General features: G+C 42.5%; 1 protein-coding gene and 1 long non-coding RNA gene across 3 annotated transcripts in view; one reads left to right on the forward strand and one right to left on the reverse strand.

The window, feature by feature from the left end:
• The window catches only part of ACMSD (aminocarboxymuconate semialdehyde decarboxylase), a 76,201-nt gene that overhangs the window by 9,193 nt on the left and 40,530 nt on the right, over window positions 1-26,478 (forward strand). The window contains exons 3-8 of one of the 2 annotated variants that reach the window (XM_023193766.2): window positions 11,153-11,249; window positions 13,869-13,918; window positions 15,297-15,533; window positions 19,738-19,831; window positions 23,097-23,192; window positions 24,601-24,773. In XM_023193766.2, the coding sequence (XP_023049534.1) occupies window positions 11,153-11,249; window positions 13,869-13,918; window positions 15,297-15,533; window positions 19,738-19,831; window positions 23,097-23,192; window positions 24,601-24,773 (747 nt within the window). The remainder of the gene's footprint in view (window positions 1-11,152; window positions 11,250-13,868; window positions 13,919-15,296; window positions 15,534-19,737; window positions 19,832-23,096; window positions 23,193-24,600; window positions 24,774-26,478) is intronic. The other variant, XM_023193767.1, reaches the window with a different exon arrangement.
• LOC111527486 overlaps window positions 18,782-26,478 on the reverse strand; it is a 63,281-nt gene continuing 55,584 nt past the window's right edge. The window contains exons 2-4 of the long non-coding RNA XR_002726677.2: window positions 24,699-24,859; window positions 21,085-21,184; window positions 18,782-19,898 (exon numbers count right to left, since the gene is read on the reverse strand). This is a non-coding gene — a long non-coding RNA (uncharacterized LOC111527486). The remainder of the gene's footprint in view (window positions 19,899-21,084; window positions 21,185-24,698; window positions 24,860-26,478) is intronic.

Here is a 26,478-nt window from a genome sequence, read left to right on the forward strand (position 1 = left end):
TTTTTTTTTTTTTTTTTTTTTTTGAGATGGAGTTTCGCTCTTGTCACACAGGCTAGAGTGCAATGGCACAATCTCGGCTCACTGCAACCTCTGCTTCCCGGGTTCAAGCGATTCTCCTGCCTCAGGCTCCCAAGTAGCTGGGATTACAGGCATGCACCACCAAGCCTAGCTAATTTTGTATTTTTAGTAGAGACAGGGTTTCTCCATGTTGGTCAGGAGGGTCTCGAGCTCCCAACCTCAGGTGATCCGCCCGCCTTGGCCTTCCAAAGTGCTGGGATTACAGGCGTGAGCCATTGCATCCAGCTGGCCACATTTTCTTTATCCAGTCTATCATTGATGGGCATTTGAGTTGGTTCCAAGTCTTTGCTATTGTGAATAGTGCTGCAGTAAACATACCTGTGCATGTGTCTTTATAGTAGAATAATTTATAATCCTTTGGGTATATACCCAGTAATGAGATTGCTGAGTCAAATGGTATTTCTGGTTCTAGATCCTTGAGGAATTGCCACACTGTCTTCCACAATGGTTGAACTAACTTACACTCCCACTAACAGTATAAAAGCATTCCTATTTCTCCACATCCTCTTCAGCATCTGTTGTTTCCAGACTTTTTAATGATCGCCATTCTTACTGGCTATCATTAGTTAGAATCGTATCTCATTTGTGAGATGATATCTCATTGTAGTTTTGATTTGCGTTTCTCTAATGACCAGTGATGATGAGCTTCTTTTCATGTTTGTTGGGTGCATAAGTGTCTTCTTTTGAGAAGTGTCTGTTCATATCCTTTGCCCACTTTTTGATGGGGTTGTTTTTTTCTTGTAAATTTGTTAAAGTTCCCTATAGATTTTGGATATTAGCCCTTTGTCAGATGGATAGATTGCAAAACTTTCCTCCCATTCTGTGGGTTGCCTGTTCACTCTGATAATCATTTATTTTGCTGTGCAGAAGCTCTTTAGCTTAATTAGATCCCATTTGTCAATTTTGGCTTTTGTTACCATTGCTTCTGGTGTTTTAGTCATGAAGTCTTTGCCCATGCCTATGTCCTGAATGGTACTGCCTAGGTTTTCAAGAGTTTTAAACATCACTATCTCTGAGGCAGTTCATCCTCACCTTCTTCAGTGTGTCCACTAAGTGCCAATTCAAACACTGTGCTTCACTTCTCCCATTCAAAATGCTAGTTTCTAGACCAGGATCTGATGCTCTAAGCTGGCCTCAAGTGTCTCCGATGGAAAGTATGATGTGAATGGAGCTGACGGCAAAGCAGCTAGGAAGCCCCAGCGGCAGGGACAGGGAGCTGCGATTTTTTTCTTACTCCATGTCCCTGTCTTCAGTTTGTCCTTCAATAGTGGATTTGAATGGCCTTCATTTCATTTTGTTTTAATACCAAGAAATTTCATAAACTTAGTAGCCAAATCTCCAAAAGAAAACAAAAAGGAAGTATTTTCCAGTCACATCTACTGACTTATTTATTTCCAGCAAAATTTGATACAATGGTAATCAAATAGGACAAAAGAGTAACACACTCCCTCTCTCTCAAAAACAAAACAAAACAAACCCAAACAGACTCAGTCTGTAGTTTTCATAATTACAGTTGTCAGGGATTCGAGTCCATAGAAAACAATATGCAAATATAAGTGATATGCAAATGTATGCAATTATGCAAATCAGGCTGAGAGCAATGAGAAAATCCAGGATTTGGGATTTGAAAATAATTCTTACTCTCCTATGTTCCTCTAGTGAAGAAATATTTTCTGCCCCCAGGATTGGCTTACCCTGGAGATTCCTGTTCTCTCAAAGGTCTTTCCAAAACATTTCTCTGGTTTGCCCCATTTCTCTTCTTAACTCTTGGTTTTTCAGTGTTCCCCAAACAAATTGAGGGGTAGTCATTTGTCATGACAAAGCCTTGCTCAGAACTGAAAAACATTATTTGTCTTTTGGTTGAATATTTATAAAAGTATAAGTAGCAGGCCAGTCCTTGGTTTGTATGACAGCCTGCCAGGAGCTGCATGGGTTGGGGGCAGAATTGTGCCCTGATGGCAAAGACACCTGGGAGCATTTTAAAGCCTCTGACCCAGGAGGGTAGACAGGGACCTGCTTCAAAGCTGTAGGTCAACAGCATCTAGAAACACACAATGAGTTCGTCCCGGGGCCTTGGGAACACACACACACACACAAAAACACACGCAAACATTTACATCACACTTAGGATTTTTACATACATAATTGTCAGACCCCTCACTCTTATGGACCATGACCCCTCACTCTTATGGACCGTATTTGTGTTCCCCCACCCCAAATTCATATGTCAAAGTACTAACCCCTTTAAAAATGAAATAGATTGTAAAACAAAATAGCAGAATGCACTGCTTATGCAAGAATAAATATTGTTTCATAAAACTTCTGTCTCAGTTTGTGTCTATACAAATAGATATATATGGGTATTCTCAATGACAATGAAAAATAGCTTTTTCTTTTTTTTTTCTTTGAGATGGAGTTTCGCTCTTATTGCCCAGGATAGAGTGCAACGGTGCCATCTCGGCTCACTGCAACCTCCATCTCCCAGGTTCAAGTGATTCTCCTGCCTCAGCCTTCCAAGTAGCTGGGATTACAGGCATGCGTCACCATGCCTGGCTAATTTTGTATTTTCAGTAGAGACAGGGTTTCACCATGTTGGTCAGGCTGGTCTCTAACTCCTGACCTCAAGTGACCCACCTGCCTCAGCCCCCCGAAGTGCTAGGATTACAGGCGTAAGCCAACGTGCCCGGCCGAAAAATAGATTTCTTAATGTGGGGTCACAGCCAAAACGGGCTGACAGCCATTGATCTCGTCCAATACTTTCAGACGTTTTCATTTTTAAGAATAATTTATTATTATTATTATTATGTAAGTAATATTTGACTAAATGCTCCTTTTTAGATTCAAGCCATTAGAGATAAAGCTACAATTCTCTTGGACCAGCACTCCCTGTTCTCACAAGTACTTTTTTAAAAAATAATTTCAACTTTTATTTTAAGTTCAGAGGATACATATGCAGGTTTGTTATCTGGGTATATCGAGTGATGCTGAGGTTTAGGGGTATGATTGATCCCGGCACCCAGGTGGTGAGCATAGTAACCATCGGAAATGATCAGTTTCTCAGGCCTTGTCCCCTCCCTCCCAGCCCCCTCTGATAGTCCCCAGTGTCTATTGTTGTCATCTTTATGTCCATGTAAACCTAATGTTTAGCTTCCATTTCTAAGTGAGAACATGCAGCATTTGGTTCTGTTCCTGTGTTAATCTGATTAGGACAATGGCCTCCAGGTGCATCTGTGTTCTGCAAGGCTATGACTTTATTTTTATGGCTGCATAGTATTCCATGGTGTATATGTACCATACATGGAATACTACATTTCTTTATCCAGTTCATTGTTATGGGCACCTAGGTTGATTCCATGTCTTTGCTATCGTGAATAGTGCTATGATGAACATACAAGTGCATGTGTCTTTTTGGCAGAACAATTTCTATTCCTCTCTCTCTATATATATACCCAGTAACAGGATTGCTAGGTTGAATGGCAATTTTAAGTTCTTGAGAAATGTCCAAACTGCTTTCCACAGTGGCTGAACTAATTTACATTCCTACCAACGGTGTAGGAGCATTCCCTTTTCTTTTCTTTTTCTTTTTTTTTTTTTTTTTTTTGGAAGGGGTTTTCCTCTCGTCCAGGCTGCAGTGCAGTGGCGTGATCTCAACTCACCGCAACCTCCGCCTCCCAGGTTCAAGCGATTCTCCTGCCTCAGCCTCCCAAGTAGCTGGGACTACAGGCACGTGCCACCACACCTGGCTAATTTTTGTATTTTTAGTAGCGATGGGGTTTCACCATGTTGGCCAGGCTGGTCTCAAATTCCTGACCTCAGGTGATTCACCCACCTTGACCTCCCAGAGTGCTGGGATTACAGGCGTGAACCACTGCCCCTGGCTCACATTCCCTTTTGTCTACAGCCTCACCAGCATCTGTTATTTTCTGACTTTTTAATAATGGCCATTCTGACTGGTTTGAGATGGTATCTCACTGTGGTTTTGATTTGCATTTCTCTGACGATCAGTGATGTGGAGCATTTTTTCATGTTTGTTGGTCACTTGTATATCTTCTCAAAGGAATTCCTATTAACAGTTTGGTGGATATCTTCCCAGATCTTCCCCTATGGTTTTACTTAAGTATGAATGCACCTTTTAAAATGACAGAGTATTATTAGTATGTGATAGGTCTGGTTTTGAAAGCTAGATGAATCGGGTTCCAAATAGAAAACAAATGGACACTTAAATTAGACTATTTTGAGAAGAGTTCATACAGAGACTATTTATAAAGGTGTAAACGTGAGGAAGTTTTACAGAGGTAGGCAGGGGTTAGATCATGCAGGGCCTTGCAGGCCAGGTTAAGGAGTTTGGATTTTACATTCAGGGAAATGGGAATCCATTCAAGAGTTTTAAGTGGGGCAGTGGCAAGATCTGAGATGGGGTGGCTCACACCTGTAATCCCAGCACTTTGGGAGGCATAGGAGGGCAGATCACTTGAGGCCAGGAGTTCAAGACCAGCTTGGCCATCACGGCAAAACCCCATCTCTACTAAAAATACAAAAATAAGTCAGGTGTGGAGGCGGGCGCCTGTAATCCCAGCTACTCGGGAGGCTGAGGTGGAAGAATCGCTTGAACCCAGGAGGCGGAGATTGCAGTGAGCCGAGATCGCACTACTGCACTCCAGCCTGGGCGACAGAGAGAGACTCCATCTCAATTAAAAAAAAAAAAAAGGGAAGACAAGAAAATACATGTCTGATGATACATGCAGTATCAGATATTTGAAATACCAGCCATATTTGGGCTTGTTTGGGGATAGTATTAGAATTAGAACTCAAAAGTCAGAAGTTCACAGGTTAGGTTCCCTAGGAATCAGACTCTATGATGAAGTTCTGGCTTTAAAAATATAAAAGGTGTATTTAAAGTGTGTTATCTGGATAGTAATAGTTGCACGGAGGAATTCTTTAAAAAAAAAAACAAAACAAAACTTGATTTTCTTTTGAGTTTAGGAAAAAATGAGACTGGGCTCTGGTTGTGTAAATTAAAGCAGCTTGCCCCCATTACTTGGTTATTAGCTTAGTTTAAGATCTTGGTTAATGCTGAGGTCGAGGTTAAAAAACAGGACCCGGCCGGGCGCGGTGGCTCAAGCCTGTAATCCCAGCACTTTGGGAGGCCGAGACGGGCGAATCATGAGGTCAGGAGATCGAGACCATCCTGGCTAACACGGTGAAACCCCGTCTCTACTAAAAAATACAAAAAACTAGCCAGGCGTGGTGGCGGGCGCCTGTAGTCCCAGCTACTCAGGAGGCTGAGGCAGGAGAATGGCCTGAACCCGGGAGGCGGAGCTTGCAGTGAGCTGAGATCTGGCCACTGCACTCCAGCCTGGGCGACAGAGCAAGACTCCGTCTCAAAAAAAAAAAAAAAAAAAACAGGACCCAAGAAATCTGTTTCTTCCTCCAGCAACAAGTGCTGACCCCTGAGGCAAATCCACAGCCTTGCCTGAATGTAAAGCGACAGAGATCAGGAATTGATTCCTTACAATGGCTGTCAGCTCTCAAAATTCCGGCTGAAAAAAAAAAAAAAAGCAATGAGAATTGGGGGCTTATCATAGGGGCTCAGCTGCTCTGCAGTGATTTTTACTCAGAAAGAGTTCTACCGACTTGCTACTGTTCATTTTTCTTACCATGGATCCAGCATGAAGGATGTGAAAAAGCAAAGTTTGGTGAGTCTGCTTTCCCTGCTATGTAATGAGAGGCACTCCCTGCCCCTAAAAGATCAAACTCTTTAGGAAATTATAGTAATTAACTTTAGCCTCCTACGTAGACACCAATCACCAAATATCAGCCTTGTAAGATGGAAAATGGCGTCATAAACCGGGGCTCTATACCAACTAAGCATATGGCCTTGGAGAAGTCACTGCACCTCGTGGACTTATTGGTAAAATGCAAGGGCTGAACTAAATAATCTATTGCAGCTTTAAGATACTCTGCTTTGTTTGAAATCAAAACTTACTCAGGTATCTCCCACAGAAACCCAATTTCCTCCCTTGCAGTTGATAATACGTGGTAAAATCTGGCTGTTATTTATTGAGCGTGCTCTCTGGCCTGGTGCTAAGTTCTTTACATTCTATAATTGAATCTTCTTTATCACTCAGTGTTCTTAATTGCAAACAACAGAATTCACTCTAGCTAGTTTAATTAGAAAAGCAGCTCACAGAGTTCCTGTGAGGGCCAGAGATCAAGCTCTGAGGGCTGTGCTAACATGATCAATGCCCACATTCACCTGGTGAGCTGCTTCAGCAAGGATGCAAGTGTTGCCACTCCCAGTCATGGACAGGATGCTCAGCTAATGCTGCCAAGGCTGGAGACTAGAAGCTTTGCCTCTGCTGCTCCAGTCATGTTCAACATCTTAGACAACACCCCTGTCTACAGGTGCACTCTGCATAGTCCCTACTTCCTCACATTGCTCACTTCCAGGTCAAAGTTAAATGCATGGGTGGGTGCATATAATTGGCAAAGCCAGTGCCCTGTTACAAGGGAGACTAGGAAAGCATATTTTGGATTCTACCTCAAGAAAGCACAATGTATAATTGTGAACAGTTCTTCACACATAAGATGTGTTCCAAGGACGCTGGATGGCCACAAGCATGACAAGTATAATGATCCACATTTTACAGATAGAAAAAGTGAAGCTTAAACTTGGCCCATAACTTCACTAGTCAGCGCTGCTAGTAAGTAATTTAATGAGATTTAAGCCCAGAGCTGTCTGAATGCAAAGACTGTGCTCTTTGGCACTCTGCTATACTGGGTATTTTTATGGTGATTAAGCTTTCCCAGCAAGGAACAAAAATAAATAAAAGCTCCAATTTGACAAATCAAAGTTTGTTTCTTAACTTTTTTTTTCACCATCACCCCTCTCCTCTCCCCTCTTCGCCAAATGAAAAGACATGTGTTCCTATGTCCTATTTGTGCAATCATTATCAGTCAGGACTCTTGCTTGCAGGCAACAGAAATCAACAACCATTAGTGTAAGAAGAAAAGATATTTGCTGAAATATTTTAAGCCCCTCAAGAATTACAAAGTGTCTGTGGAATCAAGCTCAGAAAACTTGCAGAAACTCAGGGAATTCCCATGATTGAAGCCACAGCCAAGGCAACACCACAGGAACAGCCTGGCTAGGAGGCCACTGCCCCAGCTGGATACTGCCCCCAACACCACTGCCAATAGCCACTGTACATGGCCACTACTGGAATCACTGGCAGAATAAATTCAACTCTTCCTGGTTTTTTGCATCACTTAATGCAAAACCAAGCATTGATTAGCCAAGCTTGGGGCAGGGAGAGCAAGTATTTGGCCTTCTGCAGAGGGAGGCTAGGCCCTGCCTCCACCAAGACTCCTGCAGGAGATTCCCCAACCTAGGAAGTGGTTCAGATGCTGGCATGGTAAACAGAGGATCGGAGCTGAAGCACATCAGTCTTGGTGTCATGATGTCAGAGACCCACCTCTGCTAGTGTGTGGACACCTGTCACAATTACAGATGTCAACTTGCTCACTGACCTGTTCCCCAACCCTGAGAAATAAAATGTGGATCTGAGGTCTTCCTCATTTATGTGCAAAGTGAACAGGCTACAGCACTTAAAGGTGAAAAGTGTCCAGCCTTCTTCATGCAGGAGATGGGGAAGGTCTTGTCTATGGAGTAGAAGGATGAAGGCTTGGATGCAACTCATGATCAAGCCAAGAGGAGGAGGAGGAGGAGGAGGAAGGCAGTGGACTCCACCAAGCACAGCTCAAAGTCTTTGATCATTGCACACCCACATGGACATTCTATGCGGCCCAAAGGTAACCTTGAGGCCCTGAAGCACCACCAAAGGTGGTGTGCCCTCAAAGCAGAGGAACACTGTCTAGCCCCTAATTAGCTATACAACATTAATAACAATCATAATAACTAAAACTTATGTGTCAGATACTCCACTAAGTGCTTTATATGGATTATCTTATTTCATGCTCACATGATCCCTTTAATGTAAGTCACATTAATTTTTTAAGGTAAGTCATTATCATCCCTATTTTAAAGATAAACAAATGGAAGCTCGAAGATATTGTTTAACTCGCTCAAGATCACACAGTAAGTGGCAGAACAAGAATTTAAATTCAGGTAATTTTATTTCCAGGGCCTGCCCTAGTTCTTTCCCTTTTCTTTAGGAATCACAAACTGGAGGCCCAACGTAGATGCCACTGCCATATTCTGCACAACCATTTAGTTTGGCCCCCTGCTCTGAGTGTTAAAAACTTGTGTGTTCCATACTGGCTGTACCAGTTACCAAATAAGAGTATACAAGGGTTCTCTTTTCTCCACATCCTTGTCAACACTTATTATATTTTGTCTTTTTGATAACAGCTGCCCTAACAAGTATGAGATCTCATTTCTCAATGATTAATGAAGTCAAGTATTTTTTCATATACCTGTTGGCCATTTGTATGTCTATTTCAGGTCCTTTGCTCATTTCTTCACCCAGTTATTTGTTTTCTTGCCATTGAGTTCTTTAAGTTCCTTATGTAGTTTGGATAGTAACTCCTTATCAGATATATGGTGCACAAATATTTTCTCCTGTTCCATAAACTGTCTCTCTACTCTGTTGATTGTTTCCCTTGCTGTGCAAAAGGTTTTTAGGTTCTCCAGCTTTGTTCTGTTTGCTCCAAATTGCCTTGACTATTTGAGATCTTTTGCGGCTTACATGAAATTTATGAGGTTTTTTTTTTCTATTTCTGTAAAAATGTCGTTGGAATTTTGGGAGGCATTTTATTAAATCTATAGATTGTTTTGAGTAATATGGACATTTAAACAATATCAATTTTTCAATCCATGCACATGTTTCTCCATTTGTCTGTGTCTTCTTTAATTTTTTCATCAATGTATTATAGTTTTCAGATCTTTCACCTTTTTGGTTCGATTCATTCCTGAGTATTTTTAAATACTATTTTAAATGGGATTGCCTGAGGCTGGGAGCAGTGGCTCAAGCCTATAATCCTGGCACTTTGGGAGACCAAGGCCAGCAGATCATAAGATCAGAAGTTCAAGACTAGCCTGGCCGACATGATGAAACCCATCTCTACTAAAAACACAAAAATCAGCAGGGCATAGTGGCGCATGTCTGTAATCCCAGCTACTTGGGAGGCCAAGGCAAGAGAATAGCTTGAACCCGGGAGGCGGAGGCTGCAGTGAGCCGAGATCATACCACTGCACTCCAGTCTGGGCAATAGAACAAGACTCTGTCTTGAGAAATAAATAAATAAATAGTGGGATTGCCTGATATCTTTTGCAGACTGTTAGCATATAGAAATGCTATGGGCTTTTAAATATTAATTTTGTATTCTGCAACTTTACCCAATTTATTAGTTTAACAGTTTTTTGGTGGAATATTTAGGGTTTTCTATATATAAAACCATGTTGTCTGCAAACAGAAACAATTTAACTTCTTTCATTCTGATTTAGATGATTTTTATTTCTTTTTCTTACTTAATTGCTCTGGCTAGAACTTCCTTTGTGATGTTGAGTAGAAGTGGCAACGGTGAGCCCCCTTGTCATGTTCCTGATCTTAGAGAAAAAGTTTTCAACTTTTCATCATTTTCACCATTGAGTATGATGTTAGCTGTGGGATTGCCATACACAGACTTTACTGTGTTGATAAACAATAAAGTTCACGTATGGCAATCCCACAGCTTTATTCCTTCTATACCTAATTTACTGAGGTTTTTTTAAGTCATAAAAGGACATAGAAATTTGTCATTTTTTTCTGTATCTATTGATATGATCATATGTTTTCCTGAAAAAAAATTAAAAATAGAAATACTATATGATCCAGCAATTCTACTTCTGGTGATATATGCAGAGGAAATGAAACCAGTATGTTGAAGAAGTATCTGCATTCCCATGTTCAATGTAGCATCATTCAAAATAGCCAAGATATGGAATCAATCTAAGTGTCCATCAGTGGATGAATGGATAAGGAAAATGCGGCATATATACATAATGGAATACTATTGAACCTAAAAGGAAATTCTGTCATTTACAACAACATGAGTAACACTGAAGGACATTATATTAAGTGAAATAAGCCAGACATAGAAAGACAAATACTGCACTTATATGTGGAATCTAAAAAAGTCTAACTCACAGAAGCATCAAGCGAAATGGTGGTTACCACGGGCTGAAGGGGTGGGGAGAAATTGAGAAGGTCAGAGGATATGAAATTTCAGTTAGACAGGAGGAATAAGTTCATATCTATTGCACAATATGGTGACTATAGTTAATAATAATGTGTTGTATACTTGAAAATTGCTAAAAGAATAGATTTTAAGTGTCATCACCTCAAAAAAATGTAAGTATGTGAAGTAACGGGCATGTTAATTAGCTTGATTTAGCCATTCCACAATGCACACATATATCAAAAGATAATGTTGTACAGCATAAATACATGCCATTTTTGTCATTTAAAATGTATAAAAATTATTGCAGAGTACCCAGGCAAGCATGATGCCTGGTGGAAGAAGTAGCTCAGTACCCAATTTTGTGCATGCTACCAGACTGACTTCTTTGCCCACCTCCTCCCACAGGTGTTGACACTAGTGGGCCCTGCTCTGTTTGACAAATCATATACTCCCATTATCCATACATTGCTTCTCTATAAAATGAGAGGGCTAGACTAGGTGGTCTATCTCAAAGGTTCTTTTCAATTCTAAATGTTATAGAACTACCATTTTCCAGACGCCGGGCCATCCTCTTGTATCTAGTAGCCAGGGGTTCAGATCAGCAAGGTGATCAGCCATTCTCAGTCATGCAGCCCAAAGAAAGATACCCTCAACCTTGCTATCTCTGTGTCCAGCCATTGACACCCACAGAGCACACCCCTTCAACTCCAGGCCAAAGAAAAGCATGAGGAAAGAAAGCTGATTTTTGTTAAATTACTGATTTCTACTTCCACAAGGATTAAGTACAAATCTTTTCAAATATTAGGGAAGAAACAGATTCTAAAGCACATGAGGAAAGCCTAGTCCAACTGGGCTTAGGTCGCATTTTAGTAATGTGGGTTTTCTGCCCCAGGGAGAAGCAAAGTTGTTGAAAGATGGGAAGGTCTTCAGAGTGGTGCGAGAGAATTGCTGGGATCCAGAAGTTCGTATTAGAGAAATGGATCAAAAAGGTACGATGAGAAATGCTACCAATGTTAGCATCTGATGTAAAAGCAATGTCTGCCCTTAAAGTTTGCTGACAACTTTATGTGATGGTAACTTCTGACCCCCTTTTCTCTGCCAGGACAGGCTGTTCCAGCTTCATTGTGGGAGAGACAGGGCCTTCCACTACAATGTTTTTAGAGTGTGGATTAGAAATATTTTATATGAGTTATACCCTTTTTTAAAATAGAATGTTATATCATGAAAAAGATAAAAATGGCATTTTATTATTTTTAAAAATTAGTTCAAATGTATAGTATTTACGTATTCTAAAATCAATTAAAATAGTAAAAATTGGAAATCACAAACCAAGAATGACAATTGCCTGCTTAGTAAGACTTAAGATCCAATTTCTTTCTGTAGTTTGTCTCAGTGCACCCATACACAGAACATTCCCACTGACACCTCAGAGTTGGAAATGGAAGCAGTTAAAAATAGATTATTGTGTAATCTCAGAATACACTACAATAAAATCAATCCAGAAATTTGAAAGAAGAGAATTAGGAAGTGTTCGTTTCAAAGGTGAATTGCTAAAAAGCTCTAAGAACATCTTGCACTTTTTACCTTATATCTAAAAATTAAACAAGTCCTCACAATTTAAAAGAATTTCAGACAAGGCACATTGGCTCACACCTGTAATCCCAATACTTTGGGAGGCTGAGGCGGGTGAATCACCTGAGGTCAGGAGTTCGAGACCAGCCTGGTCAACATGGCAAAACCCTATTTCTACTAAACATACAAAAATTAGCCAGGTATGCTGGCACGTGCCTGTAATCCCAGATGCTCAGGAGACTAAGGCATAAGAATTGCTTAAACCCGGGAGGTAGAGGTTGCAGTGAGCCGACATCACGCCACTGCACTCCAGCCTGGGCAACAAAGTGAGACTTTTCTCAAAACAAAACAAAATGAAATTTCCAAGTCTATCTAAAGTATGACATGATGGCCACATTATGCTTCACCTGTGACTGCCTGGCTGACTGTGCCACCTGAGAACATGCTCTAAGAAAATGCCTGAGCCTTCCAGACACATGTGGGCTGTGTCCATGGTCTGTGATGGGGAACTGACCACCACTGACATTGTCAGAACTAAATGTTTACATTGGTGGAAGATTTCAACCAGAAAAGAAATAATTCAAACACACAAATAAAAGAGCAGTTTAGCATTACCAACTTTCTAATCAAAGACAAATTATAAGGAGTTCAAATATACAAAGAGATGGCAGGAGACATTTTATTCCAAGGTCTGCAAAAAAGGAATCAAACTGTCAGCCTAAAATGAGTAGGTAGTCTCCGGCATGTTGGAATTTGTTGCAGATACTTTTGTCCAGGTTTTGCTTTACATATTTTTTAACAATTAAAAATAGACTCAGGTGTGGTAGTTCATGCCTATAATCCCAGCATGTTAGGAGGCCAAGTCAGGAAGATCACTTGAGCCCAAGAGTTCAAGATCAGTCTGGGAAACACAGTGAGACCCTGTCTCCACACACACACACACACACACACACACAAATTATCTAGGCGTGGTGGCATGTACCTGGGATCCCAGCTACTCAGGAGGCTGAGGTGGGAGGATCACCTGAGCCCAAGAGTTTGAGGCTGCAGTGAGCTGTGATTGCACCACTACACTCCAGCCTAGTGGTGGAGCAAGACCCTGTCTCTAAAAAAACTCTTTTTAATTAAAAATATATTTAAATGGCATTTAAATTGAACTTTGCAGAAAACCTGCAGCACCTCTGTGGAGTACTCCACAGAATATAGCATATATCCCTCTAAAAGTATATTGGAGTGGGAGGGCTGGAGAAAGAACATGCTTCCCTAGCCTACAGCAAAGAGCAAGGTTTTGTAGTAAATGTGAAGCTGCAGCAAGGACCTGCCTTTTCAAGGAGAAAACTAGTGAGCATGAGACTTGAATGACTGGTGTCAGAAACCACTGCTTACGGCTGCACGGTAAACAAAGTGTGTGTGTCATCTTTGGTTTTTGTTGTGTGTTTCATTCCTTGGCTGTCCTTAAGAGAACAGTCATGACCAACCCTCACTGAGTATTTACTTTGTGCCAGGCACTATTCTAAGAACCTAACATGTATTAACTCATTTAATCCCTACAACAACCCTAGGAAGTAGGCCCTCTTGAAGACAAAAGATTCTTGGCATCCTGGATGCTGGAGTCAAACTCAGGGTCCCATTCTGGCTATTTCAGACCATGAGACTCCTTCTGGGATCACTTAGGAGCTGAATTAAAGGGGCAGGGAAGGTGGCTGAGAGACATGCTCTGTTGTGCATAACCTAAGATGGAAAGCCAAAAAAGTCTTGCTTAAATAAAATTTCACAGGAAGGAGGGGAGAAATAACTCTTCGGAAATGGGGTCAGTTAGTTTTCCTTCAATGATCTCATTTGTATCCAACCTTTACTTACCTCCCTGGAATCTGGGGCTAGGGGCTGAGGGGGGTCTAGGGATGGGACTGAGAGAGACGCAGGGAGGGAGAGCAGGAGTTTAGGGTGGAAGCTTGCTGCCACTTGGCCTTGGGAAAGGAAGGAGTGTCCAGGCTATTCTTCTCACCAGCTTTGCCCTTCTTTGTGTCCATGTCTAGGAGTAACAGTGCAAGTCCTTTCCACAGTTCCTGTCATGTTTAGCTACTGGGTGAGTGTGAAACCTCAAGCCATCTCCTTGGTGTTGAAGGTTCGTGTCGAGCTCCCAAAAAGTGAACAGATGCCTCAAGTCTGGACACCAGTACCACTGACCACCCCCAACAACTAACTGTCCTCCCCTTCAGAGATCAGCGGGGTCCCCTCTCAGGCCTGTCTTCTTAGCCGTGTCTTCACTCCAGTACAGTAGCCAGTAGTCACATGTTGCTATGTGACTTGCATTATAGTTCCACCATACAGTGGTTCTAGGTCAGCCTTATTCTCCACCAGAACTTATCTGTCTGATGACTCATTCCTGCAGTGCCTTGCGGGGGAACTGACAAGCCAATATCTTCTGAGATGAGAATGATTTTGAGGTAGGAATAATAATCAGCTCTCCAAGGGAAAAACAGAATTCAGAAGGGGTATCCTGAGGTTGGATGCCCTTTCCCAAGTGAATAAATCTCAAGCACTAAAAGTTTCAGGCATGATTTCCAGCCTGTGGAGGAAAATTTCTGTACATAGCCAGGAGCGTGCTAAGTCCCTGCTCATCCAAACAGATATTCACTCTCATGATTTAAGGAGCGGTGGAAATACCACCTGTTCATACATACTTCCGTGATCTGTGTTCATAAACCCAGTATTAGTGAGTGACTCAGTCTTTGGCTGTTCCTGCGATTGCATTCACTACTTAAAAGTGCCCTGAGACCTCAATATGCCTGCATTTATCAGATTGGTTACCACTCTGATTAGACAACTGAGGCTGCAGGAGAGGATCAGATTCCTGGCAGTGGGCAGCAGGGTGACAGAGGAAAGAAAACAGTGAAGAAGGGAGCATTAGGGAAACCAACAGCAAACTTCATCTGCCTCAGCATTTTGCCAAGGACAGCCCTGAATGTCACAGCCAACAGGAAGGACAGACAGGAGAACAGGCAGGGGCAGGACAAGTCAGTGAGCCAGCCTGGCCGCCCTCGAGGCATGATAAGGAGGTGCCTTGATGGTGGCCTGGGGTCCTTGGCCAGGCCTGACCTCCTGGGAGGTAGGGGGGCATTAAGATCTTTCTGCAGTTGGAGGTGGCCCATGCTCATTCCATCTCTAGTGTTGGGATACCAGGCCCAGTAATTGTGTCCTTCCCTTCTGATTCTGGCCTCAATTTTTCCAATGAATCAGCAATACACCTTCTGTTTTCTTTGCTTTACAAAGATTGGCTTCTGGGTCTTCTGTGGCCAGCACCTTTCCAATCTGTGCCTCTGTTTTCTGATGTGGTAAAGCTCATCAAAATTTGTCATTTGAAAATGACAAATATTATAGCCACGAGGAGGCACTGTTCAGAGTAAATGTCTAAAAGAAGTAGGTTTTCAACAATGCAGTTTTCCCTTTCCTGTCTCCACCAGGCCAAACCTGAGGACACTTTAAACCTGTGCCAGCTTTTAAACAACGACCTTGCCACCACCGTTGCGAGCTACCCCAGGAGGTTTGTGGGTCTGGGGACGTTGCCCATGCAGGCCCCTGAGCTGGCGGTCCAGGAAATGGAGCGCTGTGTGAAAGAGCTGGGCTTTCCTGGGGTCCAAATTGGCACCCATGTCAACGAGTGGGACCTGAACGCGCGGGAGCTCTTTCCTGTCTATGCGGTGAGTAGCGGGGCTGCTCAGCCAACACCAGCCGCCCAGTGCCTGGGCCGGGGGCACTGCTGGGTGCTGGCTGGCGGGGAGGAGGGGAAGCGTCACCCCACTGGGAGGGGAGAGTGGCATCTATGACTTGTTAGATGTAGGTAGAAGGTGTGGAAATAGCCCCCACAAAGGAGTGGGCCATTCCAAAGAGGAACTGGTGGAATGGTTCCTTGGCCAGCGCTGAGTTAACACAGTGAAGTCTCTTTTCCTTCCATCCCCCTTGCCCTCCTTTTAATCTTTCACTTGGAAGCCAAAATACCCTCTTTACAGCCACTGTGCAAAAGAATCGTGTTAATGACATACATATATATATATATATTTCAGCCGGGTGCAGCGGTTCACACCTATAATCCCAGCACTTCGGGAGGCCCAGGTGGGCAGATCACTTGAGGCCAGGAGTTCGAGGCCAGCCTGACCAACATAGCAAAACCCCGTCTCTACTAAAAATACAAAAAAATTAGCCAGGTGTAGTGCCACGCCCCTGTAATCCCAACTACTTGGGAGGCTGAGGCATGACAGCATCTTCAACCCAGGAGACAGAGATTGCAGTGAGCCAAGATTGTGCCACTGCACTCTAGTCTGGGTAACAGAGCCAGACTCGGCCAGGCGCGATGGCTCATGTTTGTAATCCCAGCACTTTGGGAGGCCGAGGTGGGCGGATCATGAGGTCAGGAGTTTGAGACCAGCCTAGCCAACACAGTGAAACCCCGTCTCTACTAAAAATAAAAAAATTAGCTGGGCGTGGTGGCGGGTACCTGTAATCCCAGTTACTTGGGAGGCTGAGGTAGGAGAATCGCTTGAACTCCAGAGGTGGAGGTTGCAGTAAGCCAAGATCACGCCATTGCACTCCAGCCTGGGCGACACAGCTAGACACTGTCTCAAAAAAAAAAAAAAAAAAGAACAAGACTCCATCTCAAAAAAAAAAAAACCTGCTTTGGAAAAACAAATACTTAACATTTTTCAAAAATACAGAAAAATATAAAGATGAAAATAAACATTACCCATAATCCAGCCTCCCAAAGATAAGTAGCCACTGTTATCGTACATAGTTACTTTTTTGATATACATATACCTATATTTTCATGAAACTGAAATTCTGTTACACATGTGATTTTGTATGCTAATTAAAAATTTCCAACATAAGTGAAAATTCTTTTAATGCATGATTTTTAAATAACTGCAGAATATTCCAATATATGGCTATGTTTTGATTTATTTAACCAACCTGTAATTAAGATATTTTTTAAGGCATATATTTTGAAAATGTACTTTAAATTACCTAATAAAAAATAATAACATGAAAATGTTAACATTTGATGAAACTAGGTGGTGGGTATATGGATGCTCATTGTGTTATTGTTTACACTTTCTATACTTAAAATATTTCATGGTAAAATGTATGTTCAAAAATTCAGTGCCATTCATTTCTGAAATATCCAACTTCAAGTATCCATAGTTCCACAGTCATCTCCATCAGTCTTCTTCTTCCTCCTCCACTTTCAATTCTTTCTATAACCAAATCTTCTCATCTCAGTACTAGGATTCACGATGCATAACTCTACTCAATTGCATTTTTTAATTTTTTATTTCCCTCCTAGAATTATAATAATATTGCTTTCTATTATTTTCATTATAAATGCAAAATCTTTAACAATGACTTAAATAGATGTTTGTGGACTCACCAGGCACTGTGATTACTGATCATTTACTCATTTAGTATTTACTGAGGTCTAACTACAGGCAAAAAACTTTCCATGTTTGTATCTATGGCGACTGCCCACCAGTCAGGGGATTGCCTGTTAAATTGCCTCCTAATGACTTGAAAGATTTAATGTTCCTCAAAATACTGAACTCCCTGAAGCTCACTGGCTGCAGTGGCTTAGCTGATGTAGCGAATGTTTTCTAGAAACTTTAATGAGCTTTCAAAGAGGATTTATTTACTTATGCAACCAAGTTGTTTCAGCACAGAGTGAGCGAGACTTCAGCTGCAAGTCATGTTAGCATTCATTGGATTTGGGTTTATGAATTACTAAGGGGCTTAGGAAGCAACAGCAGCCGGTCGGGGTCCACATGGATATTTTCATTTGTGTGACTAGCTCGACCCATCAATCATTCTAACTGGGCTGTTTTGGGGACATCCAGTCTCTGAGGGGATTCAGGAGCACATGCTGTCCCCACGTGGCTCACGATGTCCTGGGGGTGGCAGCGTATTTGTTTGGTTAGCAAGGTTTGCCTGCCTCTCTGCTCTCTAGTTTGTGTCAATAATGTGTTGAAACGAATTTTCATGAGCGAGGTTGGCTTTGTCATTTCAAGGTGATCCTGGCACTCCAAAGGTCTAACTGTCCCCTTTATCTCCTAGACCACCCTTAATCATACATGCTCAGGTCAGTTTTCAGGCGCAAAAACAACTTCGTTACTGGTATAAGGCAGACAGAATTGCAGTGCCAACTGCCCAGCTCCACCATTTATCAGCCACAAGGCCTGAGTAAGTTAGCCTCTATCTGCCTTAGTTTTCTTCTCCATAAAATGAGGGTAGTAAAAGTGTGCATCTCATAAAAAAATTAAACTAGTTAATAATTAAAAAATCCTTGTAACAGCTTGGGCACATAAGTTCTCAGTCAATGTTAATTATAATTGTGAGAGTATAACTTCTTTTTCTATTCTCTACAAACCCCATATATAGAAGGAGACCAACAATATGTTAATTTGAATTGAACAGAAATGAGGTTGGGAGGAGGGTGAGGATCAAAAATCTACCTATTGGGTACAATGGTTATTACCTGGGTGATAAAATAATCTGTATGCGAAGCCCCTGTGACATGCAATTTACCTATATAACAAACCTGCACATGTACTCTGAACATAAAAGTTTACAAAAAATAAAAAGGAAAAATTTTAAAAAGAAAAGAACCACCAGAGGCACATAGAATAAAGCTGTATCCAAATGAGGAGTCAAATCCCACAGAGATACCATGACCATACACCTCTGCCAAACTCAAACCATCCCAAGAAGTCAGTTTTTCTTTCCAACCTGCATCTATGCTCAGAAACCAATTAGCTTCTCTCTCTTTAAAAGGCTTATATCTCTTCTGCTCCCCAGGACCTGTTGAATTAAAAGTCCTTTCTTCAACTTACCAGAATCCCCTGTTGTCCCAGAATTGGTTTTCTGTTTTAAAAATGCTTATGTACACAAGTCACATTGCATCAGCCTGGTTAGCACAAACATTTATGTATGAGGGTAGGAGGAGTCACTCCAGAACCTCAATATACGTAGTGAGGAATTATTCTAAGGGAAATCTCTTTTGAATCTTGATGAGTGCTAATATTCAATGTCTGTTGAGGGGACTTCTTTTAATTAAACTTTTTGTTGAATAAAGGTCATTCCATCCAGATGGTATTTCCATTTCTCAGAAGGCCCTGGAGCATGCCCATGACATTCATCTCAGTGCCTGTCTGGCTAAGGCATTGACCTCTTCCCTGTCTGAGGTCATCTCACTCACAGCCGACTGTTCAGAGACTCAGCTCTCAGCTGGGCTCCTGGGGCTGGAAGAATGCCTACAGACCCCAGGGATTCCACCCAGCGCTGGGCTCTGAGTAGTCAGGTGGCTTGGGTCAGGCCAGCCAGCCCCAGCCCAGCACTGAGCCTCTGGCTCCAGCACATCACTTCCTCACTTTCCACAAACTCAGGTTTCCAAGTGGGGAAAAGGAGGGGGCACTCTCGCCCTGACTCCAAGGATACAATCTCAGCAATCCTTCCAAAAGAGTAGACCAAGTAGGAGCCAGAAGGAGCCAAATGTAGGGGAAATTTTCCTTACATTGGAAAATGTAGTGGGATTAGTCCTTGAGCATTTTGCTCTCAGCCAAAACATCTGAATAATGGATATTTCCGGACACTTGTTTTACCAGATGATATATTAAGTTCATCGACCTCAGTGGTAAATCTACCAACCCCCTTTGTTAATTCTAAGTGTCCCTTTTATTTTCCAAGCAGGAGAAGTTTGTCAATATCTCTTTTAAATAGATCATAAAACAACTTCAAAAGCATTTTAATTTATTTTTACAGACCAATATAGACTCAAAGAAAAGCAGTTTCCCCAAAACAGTACCTCGTATCTGCTCACTCATCAAAGTAACCCTCTCTCTCTCTCTCATTGCTTCTTTGAAGGCAGCTGAAAGGCTGAAGTGTTCTCTGTTCGTGCACCCCTGGGACATGCAGATGGATGGACGAATGGCCAAATACTGGCTCCCTTGGCTCGTAGGTTTGTGTCTGTGTGGGGTCTGGAACAGAGGACCAACTCTTGGGTTTTTCCAATCATCCATGGAAACCTATTAGGTCAAATAGGGAAAGTATGAATAATTAACAGGATTATGAGTAATAGCAGCTATCACTTACTGAGCTCTTACTTGGATTAGTGCTACATATATATACATTACCTCATTTAATTTTAAACATATCCAATACCATCATAAATAAATCATATATTTAATCTATGAGGTTGACATTATAATGATCATTTTACAGATGGAGAAACTGAGGCTTGGAGTGTTTAGGTAAGTTGTCCAAGTCACACAGTTAATGCATGAAAATGTAATTTACACAGATATATCTGACTCCAAAGCCAGTCTTGCTACACAGACTCCCAAAGAGGCTTCAAAAAATGTAACCATGCCTGTCTAGTAGATTTTTTGGAAGATGATAATAGCATCAGTTCATACAAAGGAGAACCCTAGAATTAAAGGTAGAAGGTCAACTTCCACCACCCAAAGATCTGAAATCTTATATAAAAGATGGCCCAGGTTTGCAATTTTCCTGTTATCTGCTCTTCTGCCCTTTGCCTCCTGCACTATCCATAGTTCCACGAAAGGGTAGAGGAGAAAACTCCATTTGCTCTATCCAGTCTCTCATTATCAGTTATGATAAGAAGAGACAGAGAACAGATGTAAAATTCTGGAGCTATAGGTGAAAAATAGAGCTCAGCTACAAACCCAATGAAAACTTGGTCCCCAAATGAAAAGTGTTGGTTTTTTTTTTTTTCTTTTTTTTCGAGACAAGTTCTCACTCTGTCACCCAGACTGGAGTACAGTGGTGCAATCTCAGCTCACTGCAACCTCCGCCCCCCAGGTTCAAACAATTCTCCTGCCTCAGCCTCCCAAATAGCTGGGATTACAGGGGTGCAATGCCATGCCCAGTTAATGTTTGTATTTTCAGTAGAAACAGGGTTTCACCATCTTGGCCAGGCTGGTCTCAAATTCTTGGCCTCAAGTGATCCACCCACCTCTGCCTCCCAAAGTGCTGGGATTACAGGTGTGAACCACTGCACCGGATTTTCTTTGAGAAGACCATTGTTCTTTCTCTCCTCAGCCCAACTAGTACAATTAGTAATTATTAAGTAATCAAAATAGCAATCACCATGAAGAATTAAATAGGGCAATATATTGGAAGTCAAAAAATGGGATTTTAGTTCCAACTTAGTCTCTATTTCACTGTATTGCTTGTAGTAAATCACTTTACCTCCATAGGCTGCAATTCCTCATCCGTAAAATGAGAATGCTGGTCTGGATTCCTCCAAAGGTCTCTTTCTGCTCTGATGTTTTATATATTCCTGTGATTGCTATTGGAAACCAAAGTATTTAGTAAGGAGGCTTCCTACTCATCCCCCACCAAATTCTTGGGCAATAATTAATAGGATGAGATAACCCAAGATGCCCAGTGCCATCAAGCTTCAAAGAAAAATGTCACCCTTATTCACAAAACTTTGATAAGTCCCAAAAGCTTATTTATTTATTTATTTATTTATTTATTTATTTATTTATTTAGAGACCAAGTCTCACTCTGTTGCCCAGGCTGGAGTGCAGTGGTGTGATCTCAGCTCACTGCAACCTCTGCCTCCCGGGTTCAAGTGATTCTCCTGCCTCAGCCTCACAACTAGCTGGGATTACAAGTGCACACCACCATGCTCAGCTAATTTTTATATTTTTAGTAGAGACAGGGTTTCACCATGTTGGCCAGGCTGTTCTCAAACTCCTGACCTCAAGTGATCTGCCCACCTTGGCCTGCCAAAGTGCTGGGATTACAGGTGTGAGTCACCACATCCGGCCCATAAACTTATTTATATTGCAACAGGAGAGTATCTGCATATAGAGTCATTTCATCATCCATTTATGCAACACAAATACATTGATTCCTTCTAGCACGCCAGGCCCTGTCCCAGGCACTGGGGATACAGACATGAACAAAACCTCTGCTTTCATGGAGCTTATATTCTGGTTAGAGGAAAGAGATTATAAACAAGTATATATATCACAAGAAAACAGGCTAATTTTGGAATTGTATTCTGGATGCAAAGGTGGTCATTAGTGGATTGGAGGATTCCCAGCAGAGAAGCATGATCCAATTCACACTATGAATGTAACTCTGACTGCTGTATGGAGAATGGATTGTGGGGTTATCGTTCAAGTAATTATGAGAAAGTAGAGTCACAGAACTAGAAGAAAGTGATGTCATCCATCTCTCTGCCTTCAGGAAGCTCTGCCCACAAATTGCTCCCAGATGGGTACAAATCTATCATGCTTCCAGAATTCCCAGGCAGCTGGGTGCCAGGGGTGTCTCTGCCTGTGAAGCAGTGACCAGCCCCAGGCAGAATGAGCATCCTGTGAAGCCTAGCTCCGCAGCCTACAGAGTCAGGCTTCCCCAGAAGGTATAGGGCACAGCTGTGGAGCAGTCGGATTTCTGAGTTATGGTCTGAAAAGCAGTTAATGGCAATGTAGCTTGGACTGGCTCCTCGGGGTGAAGGCATTAGACATGGACCAGCTGCTTCTCCTAGAAGCACAAAGCACTTGAAATAATTCATTTTAATCCAGTTATTTTCAACCTCAGCTACAAGAGGCAGCAAAGATTTGGCAGCAATGATCATAATGATAGTTAATATTTAGTGAGCCCTTACTAAATGCCAGGTGCTGTCTGCCAATCCTCAAAACAACTCACTGGCAGGAACTCACCATTTTACAGATGAGGAAATTGAGAGAGAAGCAACTAATACTTTTGTTGAGCACCTCCATTGTGAAATTCTGTCCAGGAACTTGGCTGACATCATTATTTGCAATGCTCCACAAAGTCTTGCAAAATGGGCAACACAGACGTCATCTTACAGATGAAATGTGGGCTCAGAGCCATTAAATAACTTGCCAGAGGCCAGGAGGCAGAAAACTGAAGGAGCTAGGGTTCAGCTCGGACTTGGCACACTCCACCTGTCCCACTGCATCCCAAACTGAAGTTGGGGGAATTAAGGCAAATACCAAGTCCTCTGGCTCCTCGACCTCTCTAGCCATTAGATGACTCTCCCTTCAAGTGGCAAATAGGAAGTTTCACGTGGTTCTCCTTGCCAAAGTAATGCCCTATAATACAGCCAAACCATGCCAGGGTACAGGGGCCTCAAGTTTCTTTGCACTGACAATTCCCCAGCCACTAACATCACTGAACTTCTTCTTGGTCATCCCTGAACCTTGCGACTATTTCCTCTCCAGGAATGCCAGCAGAGACCACCATAGCCATTTGCTCCATGATCATGGGTGGAGTGTTTGAGAAGTTTCCTAAACTGAAAGTGTGTTTCGCACATGGCGGTAAGACCCTATTTTTATTAGTCATCTCAGGCTGTCATAACAAAATGCCACAGATTGCATGACTGTAAGAAAACAGAAATTAATTTTCTCACAGTCCTGGAGGCTAGAAGTCCAAGATCAAGGTGCTGGCAGGGCTGGTTTCTAGTGAGGGCTCTCTTCCTAGTTTGCACATGGCCACCTTCCTCACATGGCCTTTGGTTTCTCCTCCTTTTCTTACAAGGACATCAGTACACCAGTCCTATTGGATTGAGGCCCCACTTTATGACCTCAGGTAACCTTAATTACCTCTTTAGAGGTCCTTTCTGCAAATACAGTCACATTTGGCATTAGGGCTTCAGCATATGAATTTTGAAGGAATAGGATTCAGTTCATAACATCCTTCCAGCCATCACTCTAGTCACATGACGGTTTAGGAACCAAATTCTACTTTTGTAGGCAAGTTTAGTTTTGGCACTGTTTTTTTTTTTCTGTTTTTTATTTAAATCCCTCTAGTTAGATCATGAGCTCTCCAGTCTACAACAGTCCCTACTATTCTTCGTTGTTTACAAATAGGCCTACTTCATTTTTTTACATTGCCTGCCTGGTCCCTGTAGATAATTGAATTTGTAACCCTTAAACACACACACACACACACACACAAAATCAAACTATACATGTTATTCTCTAACATGCCTTTCCTCCTCAACAGCATAGAGAAGACATCTTTCCATGTCAACAAATACAGAGCTTCAGCATTTTTTATGGCCTTGTATTTCACGGATATGTCACCATGACTTAGATAGTCCCCAACTGATAGGCTGTCTCAATATTTTGCTATTATAATCACACTATATTTGAAAACTTTGATTACATATCTTTACACACTTGCCTTCACTCTTTTTTTTATTTTTATTTTTATTTTATTTTATTTTTTTTTGAGACAGAGTCTCACTCTGTCACATAGGCTGGAGTGCAGTGGTGCGATCTTGGCTACTGCAACCTCCGCCTCCCAGGTTCAAGCGATTCTCCTATCTCAGCTTCCTGAGTAGCTGGGACTACAGGCACGTGCCACCACACCTGACTAATTTTTTTGTGTTTTAGTAGAGGTGGGGTTTCACCATGTTAGCCAGGATGGTCTCAATCTCCAGACCTCGTGATCTGCCATCCTTAGCCTCCCAAAGTGCTGGGATTATAGGCGTGAGCCATTGTGCCCAGCCTGTCTTCTCTCTTTAGGATGAATTTCTCAAATCTGAATTTCTAGATGAGTTAGTGTCATTTCTTCCATCATCTCCCAGCATTCAGAACACAATAGGTCCTTTGTAATTACTGTTAATCAGCTGGCCTACAGTAACTTCTTGCATGTAACATCAAGACTAAAGGAATCCTTTACAATCAACACTAACCCCTCAGTAATGGGTTTTACTTATAGGTGGTGCCTTCCCCTTCATAGTGGGAAGAATCTCCCATGGATTCAGCATGCGCCCAGATCTGTGTGCCCAGGACAACCCAATGAATCCGAAGAAATACCTTGGTTCCTTTTACACAGATGCTTTGGTTCATGATCCTCTGTCCCTCAAGCTGTTAACAGATGTCATAGGAAAGGTAAGCCCAGTCTGCCACTTGGATGGCTTATGGGGAGCAGAATGCTGCATCAGCAACCCATCCTCTCTCCTTTTTTGGCCTCTCTCCTAAAAAGGGATGGAAGAAAGGTATTAGATGAAAGGAGAGAGACAGTGAGGTTTGGGATTAGGTTTGCTCACACAGGGGATTCTCTCCAGGGTCTCCCTCCACACAGAGTATATAATACTAAGAAACTATTATATATGCCAGAGAAATCCCAGATAATCTACATGGCTGGGTATTCCCTCAGATCAGCTCCTCCTCCTTAGTGACATTCCTATATACACCCAAAATGACACGTGGCAATGTAGTAAGCAGGAAAGGGTCACAAGTTTCAAAGTCAAATTGACCTGGGTTAAAATCCTGGCTCTACCTTTCACTAGCTGGGTAAATTGTGAATGCAACTGTCCTCATCCACTACATGGAGAAAACTGGAACATTGAAAGGGTGGAAAATGCATAGTTGGGAAATTGCATTGGACAGGGAGTCAGGGGAAGATGGTGAAGGGTCTTGTGTATCATGCCCTGAGATTTCTTCCTGGAATAATATGGCTTTTGATTCTCTCATTTAATTAAAACACCAGCATGGTGGTACTTTAAAGCCCACAAGAAAAATTCTTTCCTCTGATGTAGTCTCCTCGCCGATCTCTCTGTTGGTGGCACATCCACCCTTTAAGTACTCTCTAAAAATGTTAACTCAGCAAGTTCGAGAATTTCTAGGGAAAAGGCCATAGTGAAAAGTCTAAAATATTTTGTATTTCAATTCCATCTTATTACTTACAGATATCTATAGAAGATTTCCAAATTTTCCCAAGGGAAAATCTTTGGGGTTAAAAGTATATAGACATACTTAAAAATTTGCAATATGGTACTTGAGTTTAGACTCTAAGGTTTAAAAAAATCATGTCGAAAATTGGGGTGGGGCGGAGCAAGATGGCCGAATAGGAACAGCTTCAGTCTCCATCTCCCAGCGCGAGCGACACAGAAGACCGGTGATTTCTGCATTTTCAACTGAGGTACTGGGGTCATCTCACTCGGGAGTGCCGGACAATCGGTGCTGGTCAGCTGCTGCATCCCGACCAGCGAGAGCTGAAGCAGGGCGAGGCATCGCCTCACCTGGGAAGCACGAGGGGGAAGGGAGTCCCTTTTCCTAGCCAGGGGAACTAAGACACGCAACACCTGGAAAATCGGGTAACTCCCACCCCAATACTGCGCTGTAACACCGGCACACCGGAGATTATATCCCACACCTGGCCGGGAGGGTCCCACGCCCACCGAGCCTCTCTCCTTGCTAACACAGCAGTCTGCGGCAATCTAACCGCCAGGCAGCAGCGAGGCTGGGGGAGGGGCGCCCGCCATCGCTGAGGCTTAAGTAGGTAAATAAAGCCGCTGGGAAGCTGGAACTGGGTGGAGCTCACAGCAGCTCAAGGAAACCTGCCTGTCTCTGTAGACTGCGCCTCTGGGGACAGGGCTCAGCTAAAGGAGCAAAAGCCTGTGAAACGCGAACGACTCTGTCTGACAGCTTTGAAGAGAGCAGTGGATCTCCCAACACGGAGGTTGAGATCTGAGAAGGGGCAGTCTGCCTGCTCAAGTGGGTCACTGACCCCTGAGTAGCCTAACTGGGAGACATCCCCCACTAGGGGCAGTCTGACACCCCACACCTCACAGGGTGGAGTACACCCCTGAGA

The sequence above is a fragment of the Piliocolobus tephrosceles genome, chromosome 11 (genome assembly GCF_002776525.5).
Source record: "Piliocolobus tephrosceles isolate RC106 chromosome 11, ASM277652v3, whole genome shotgun sequence".
NCBI lineage: Eukaryota > Metazoa > Chordata > Mammalia > Primates > Cercopithecidae > Piliocolobus > Piliocolobus tephrosceles.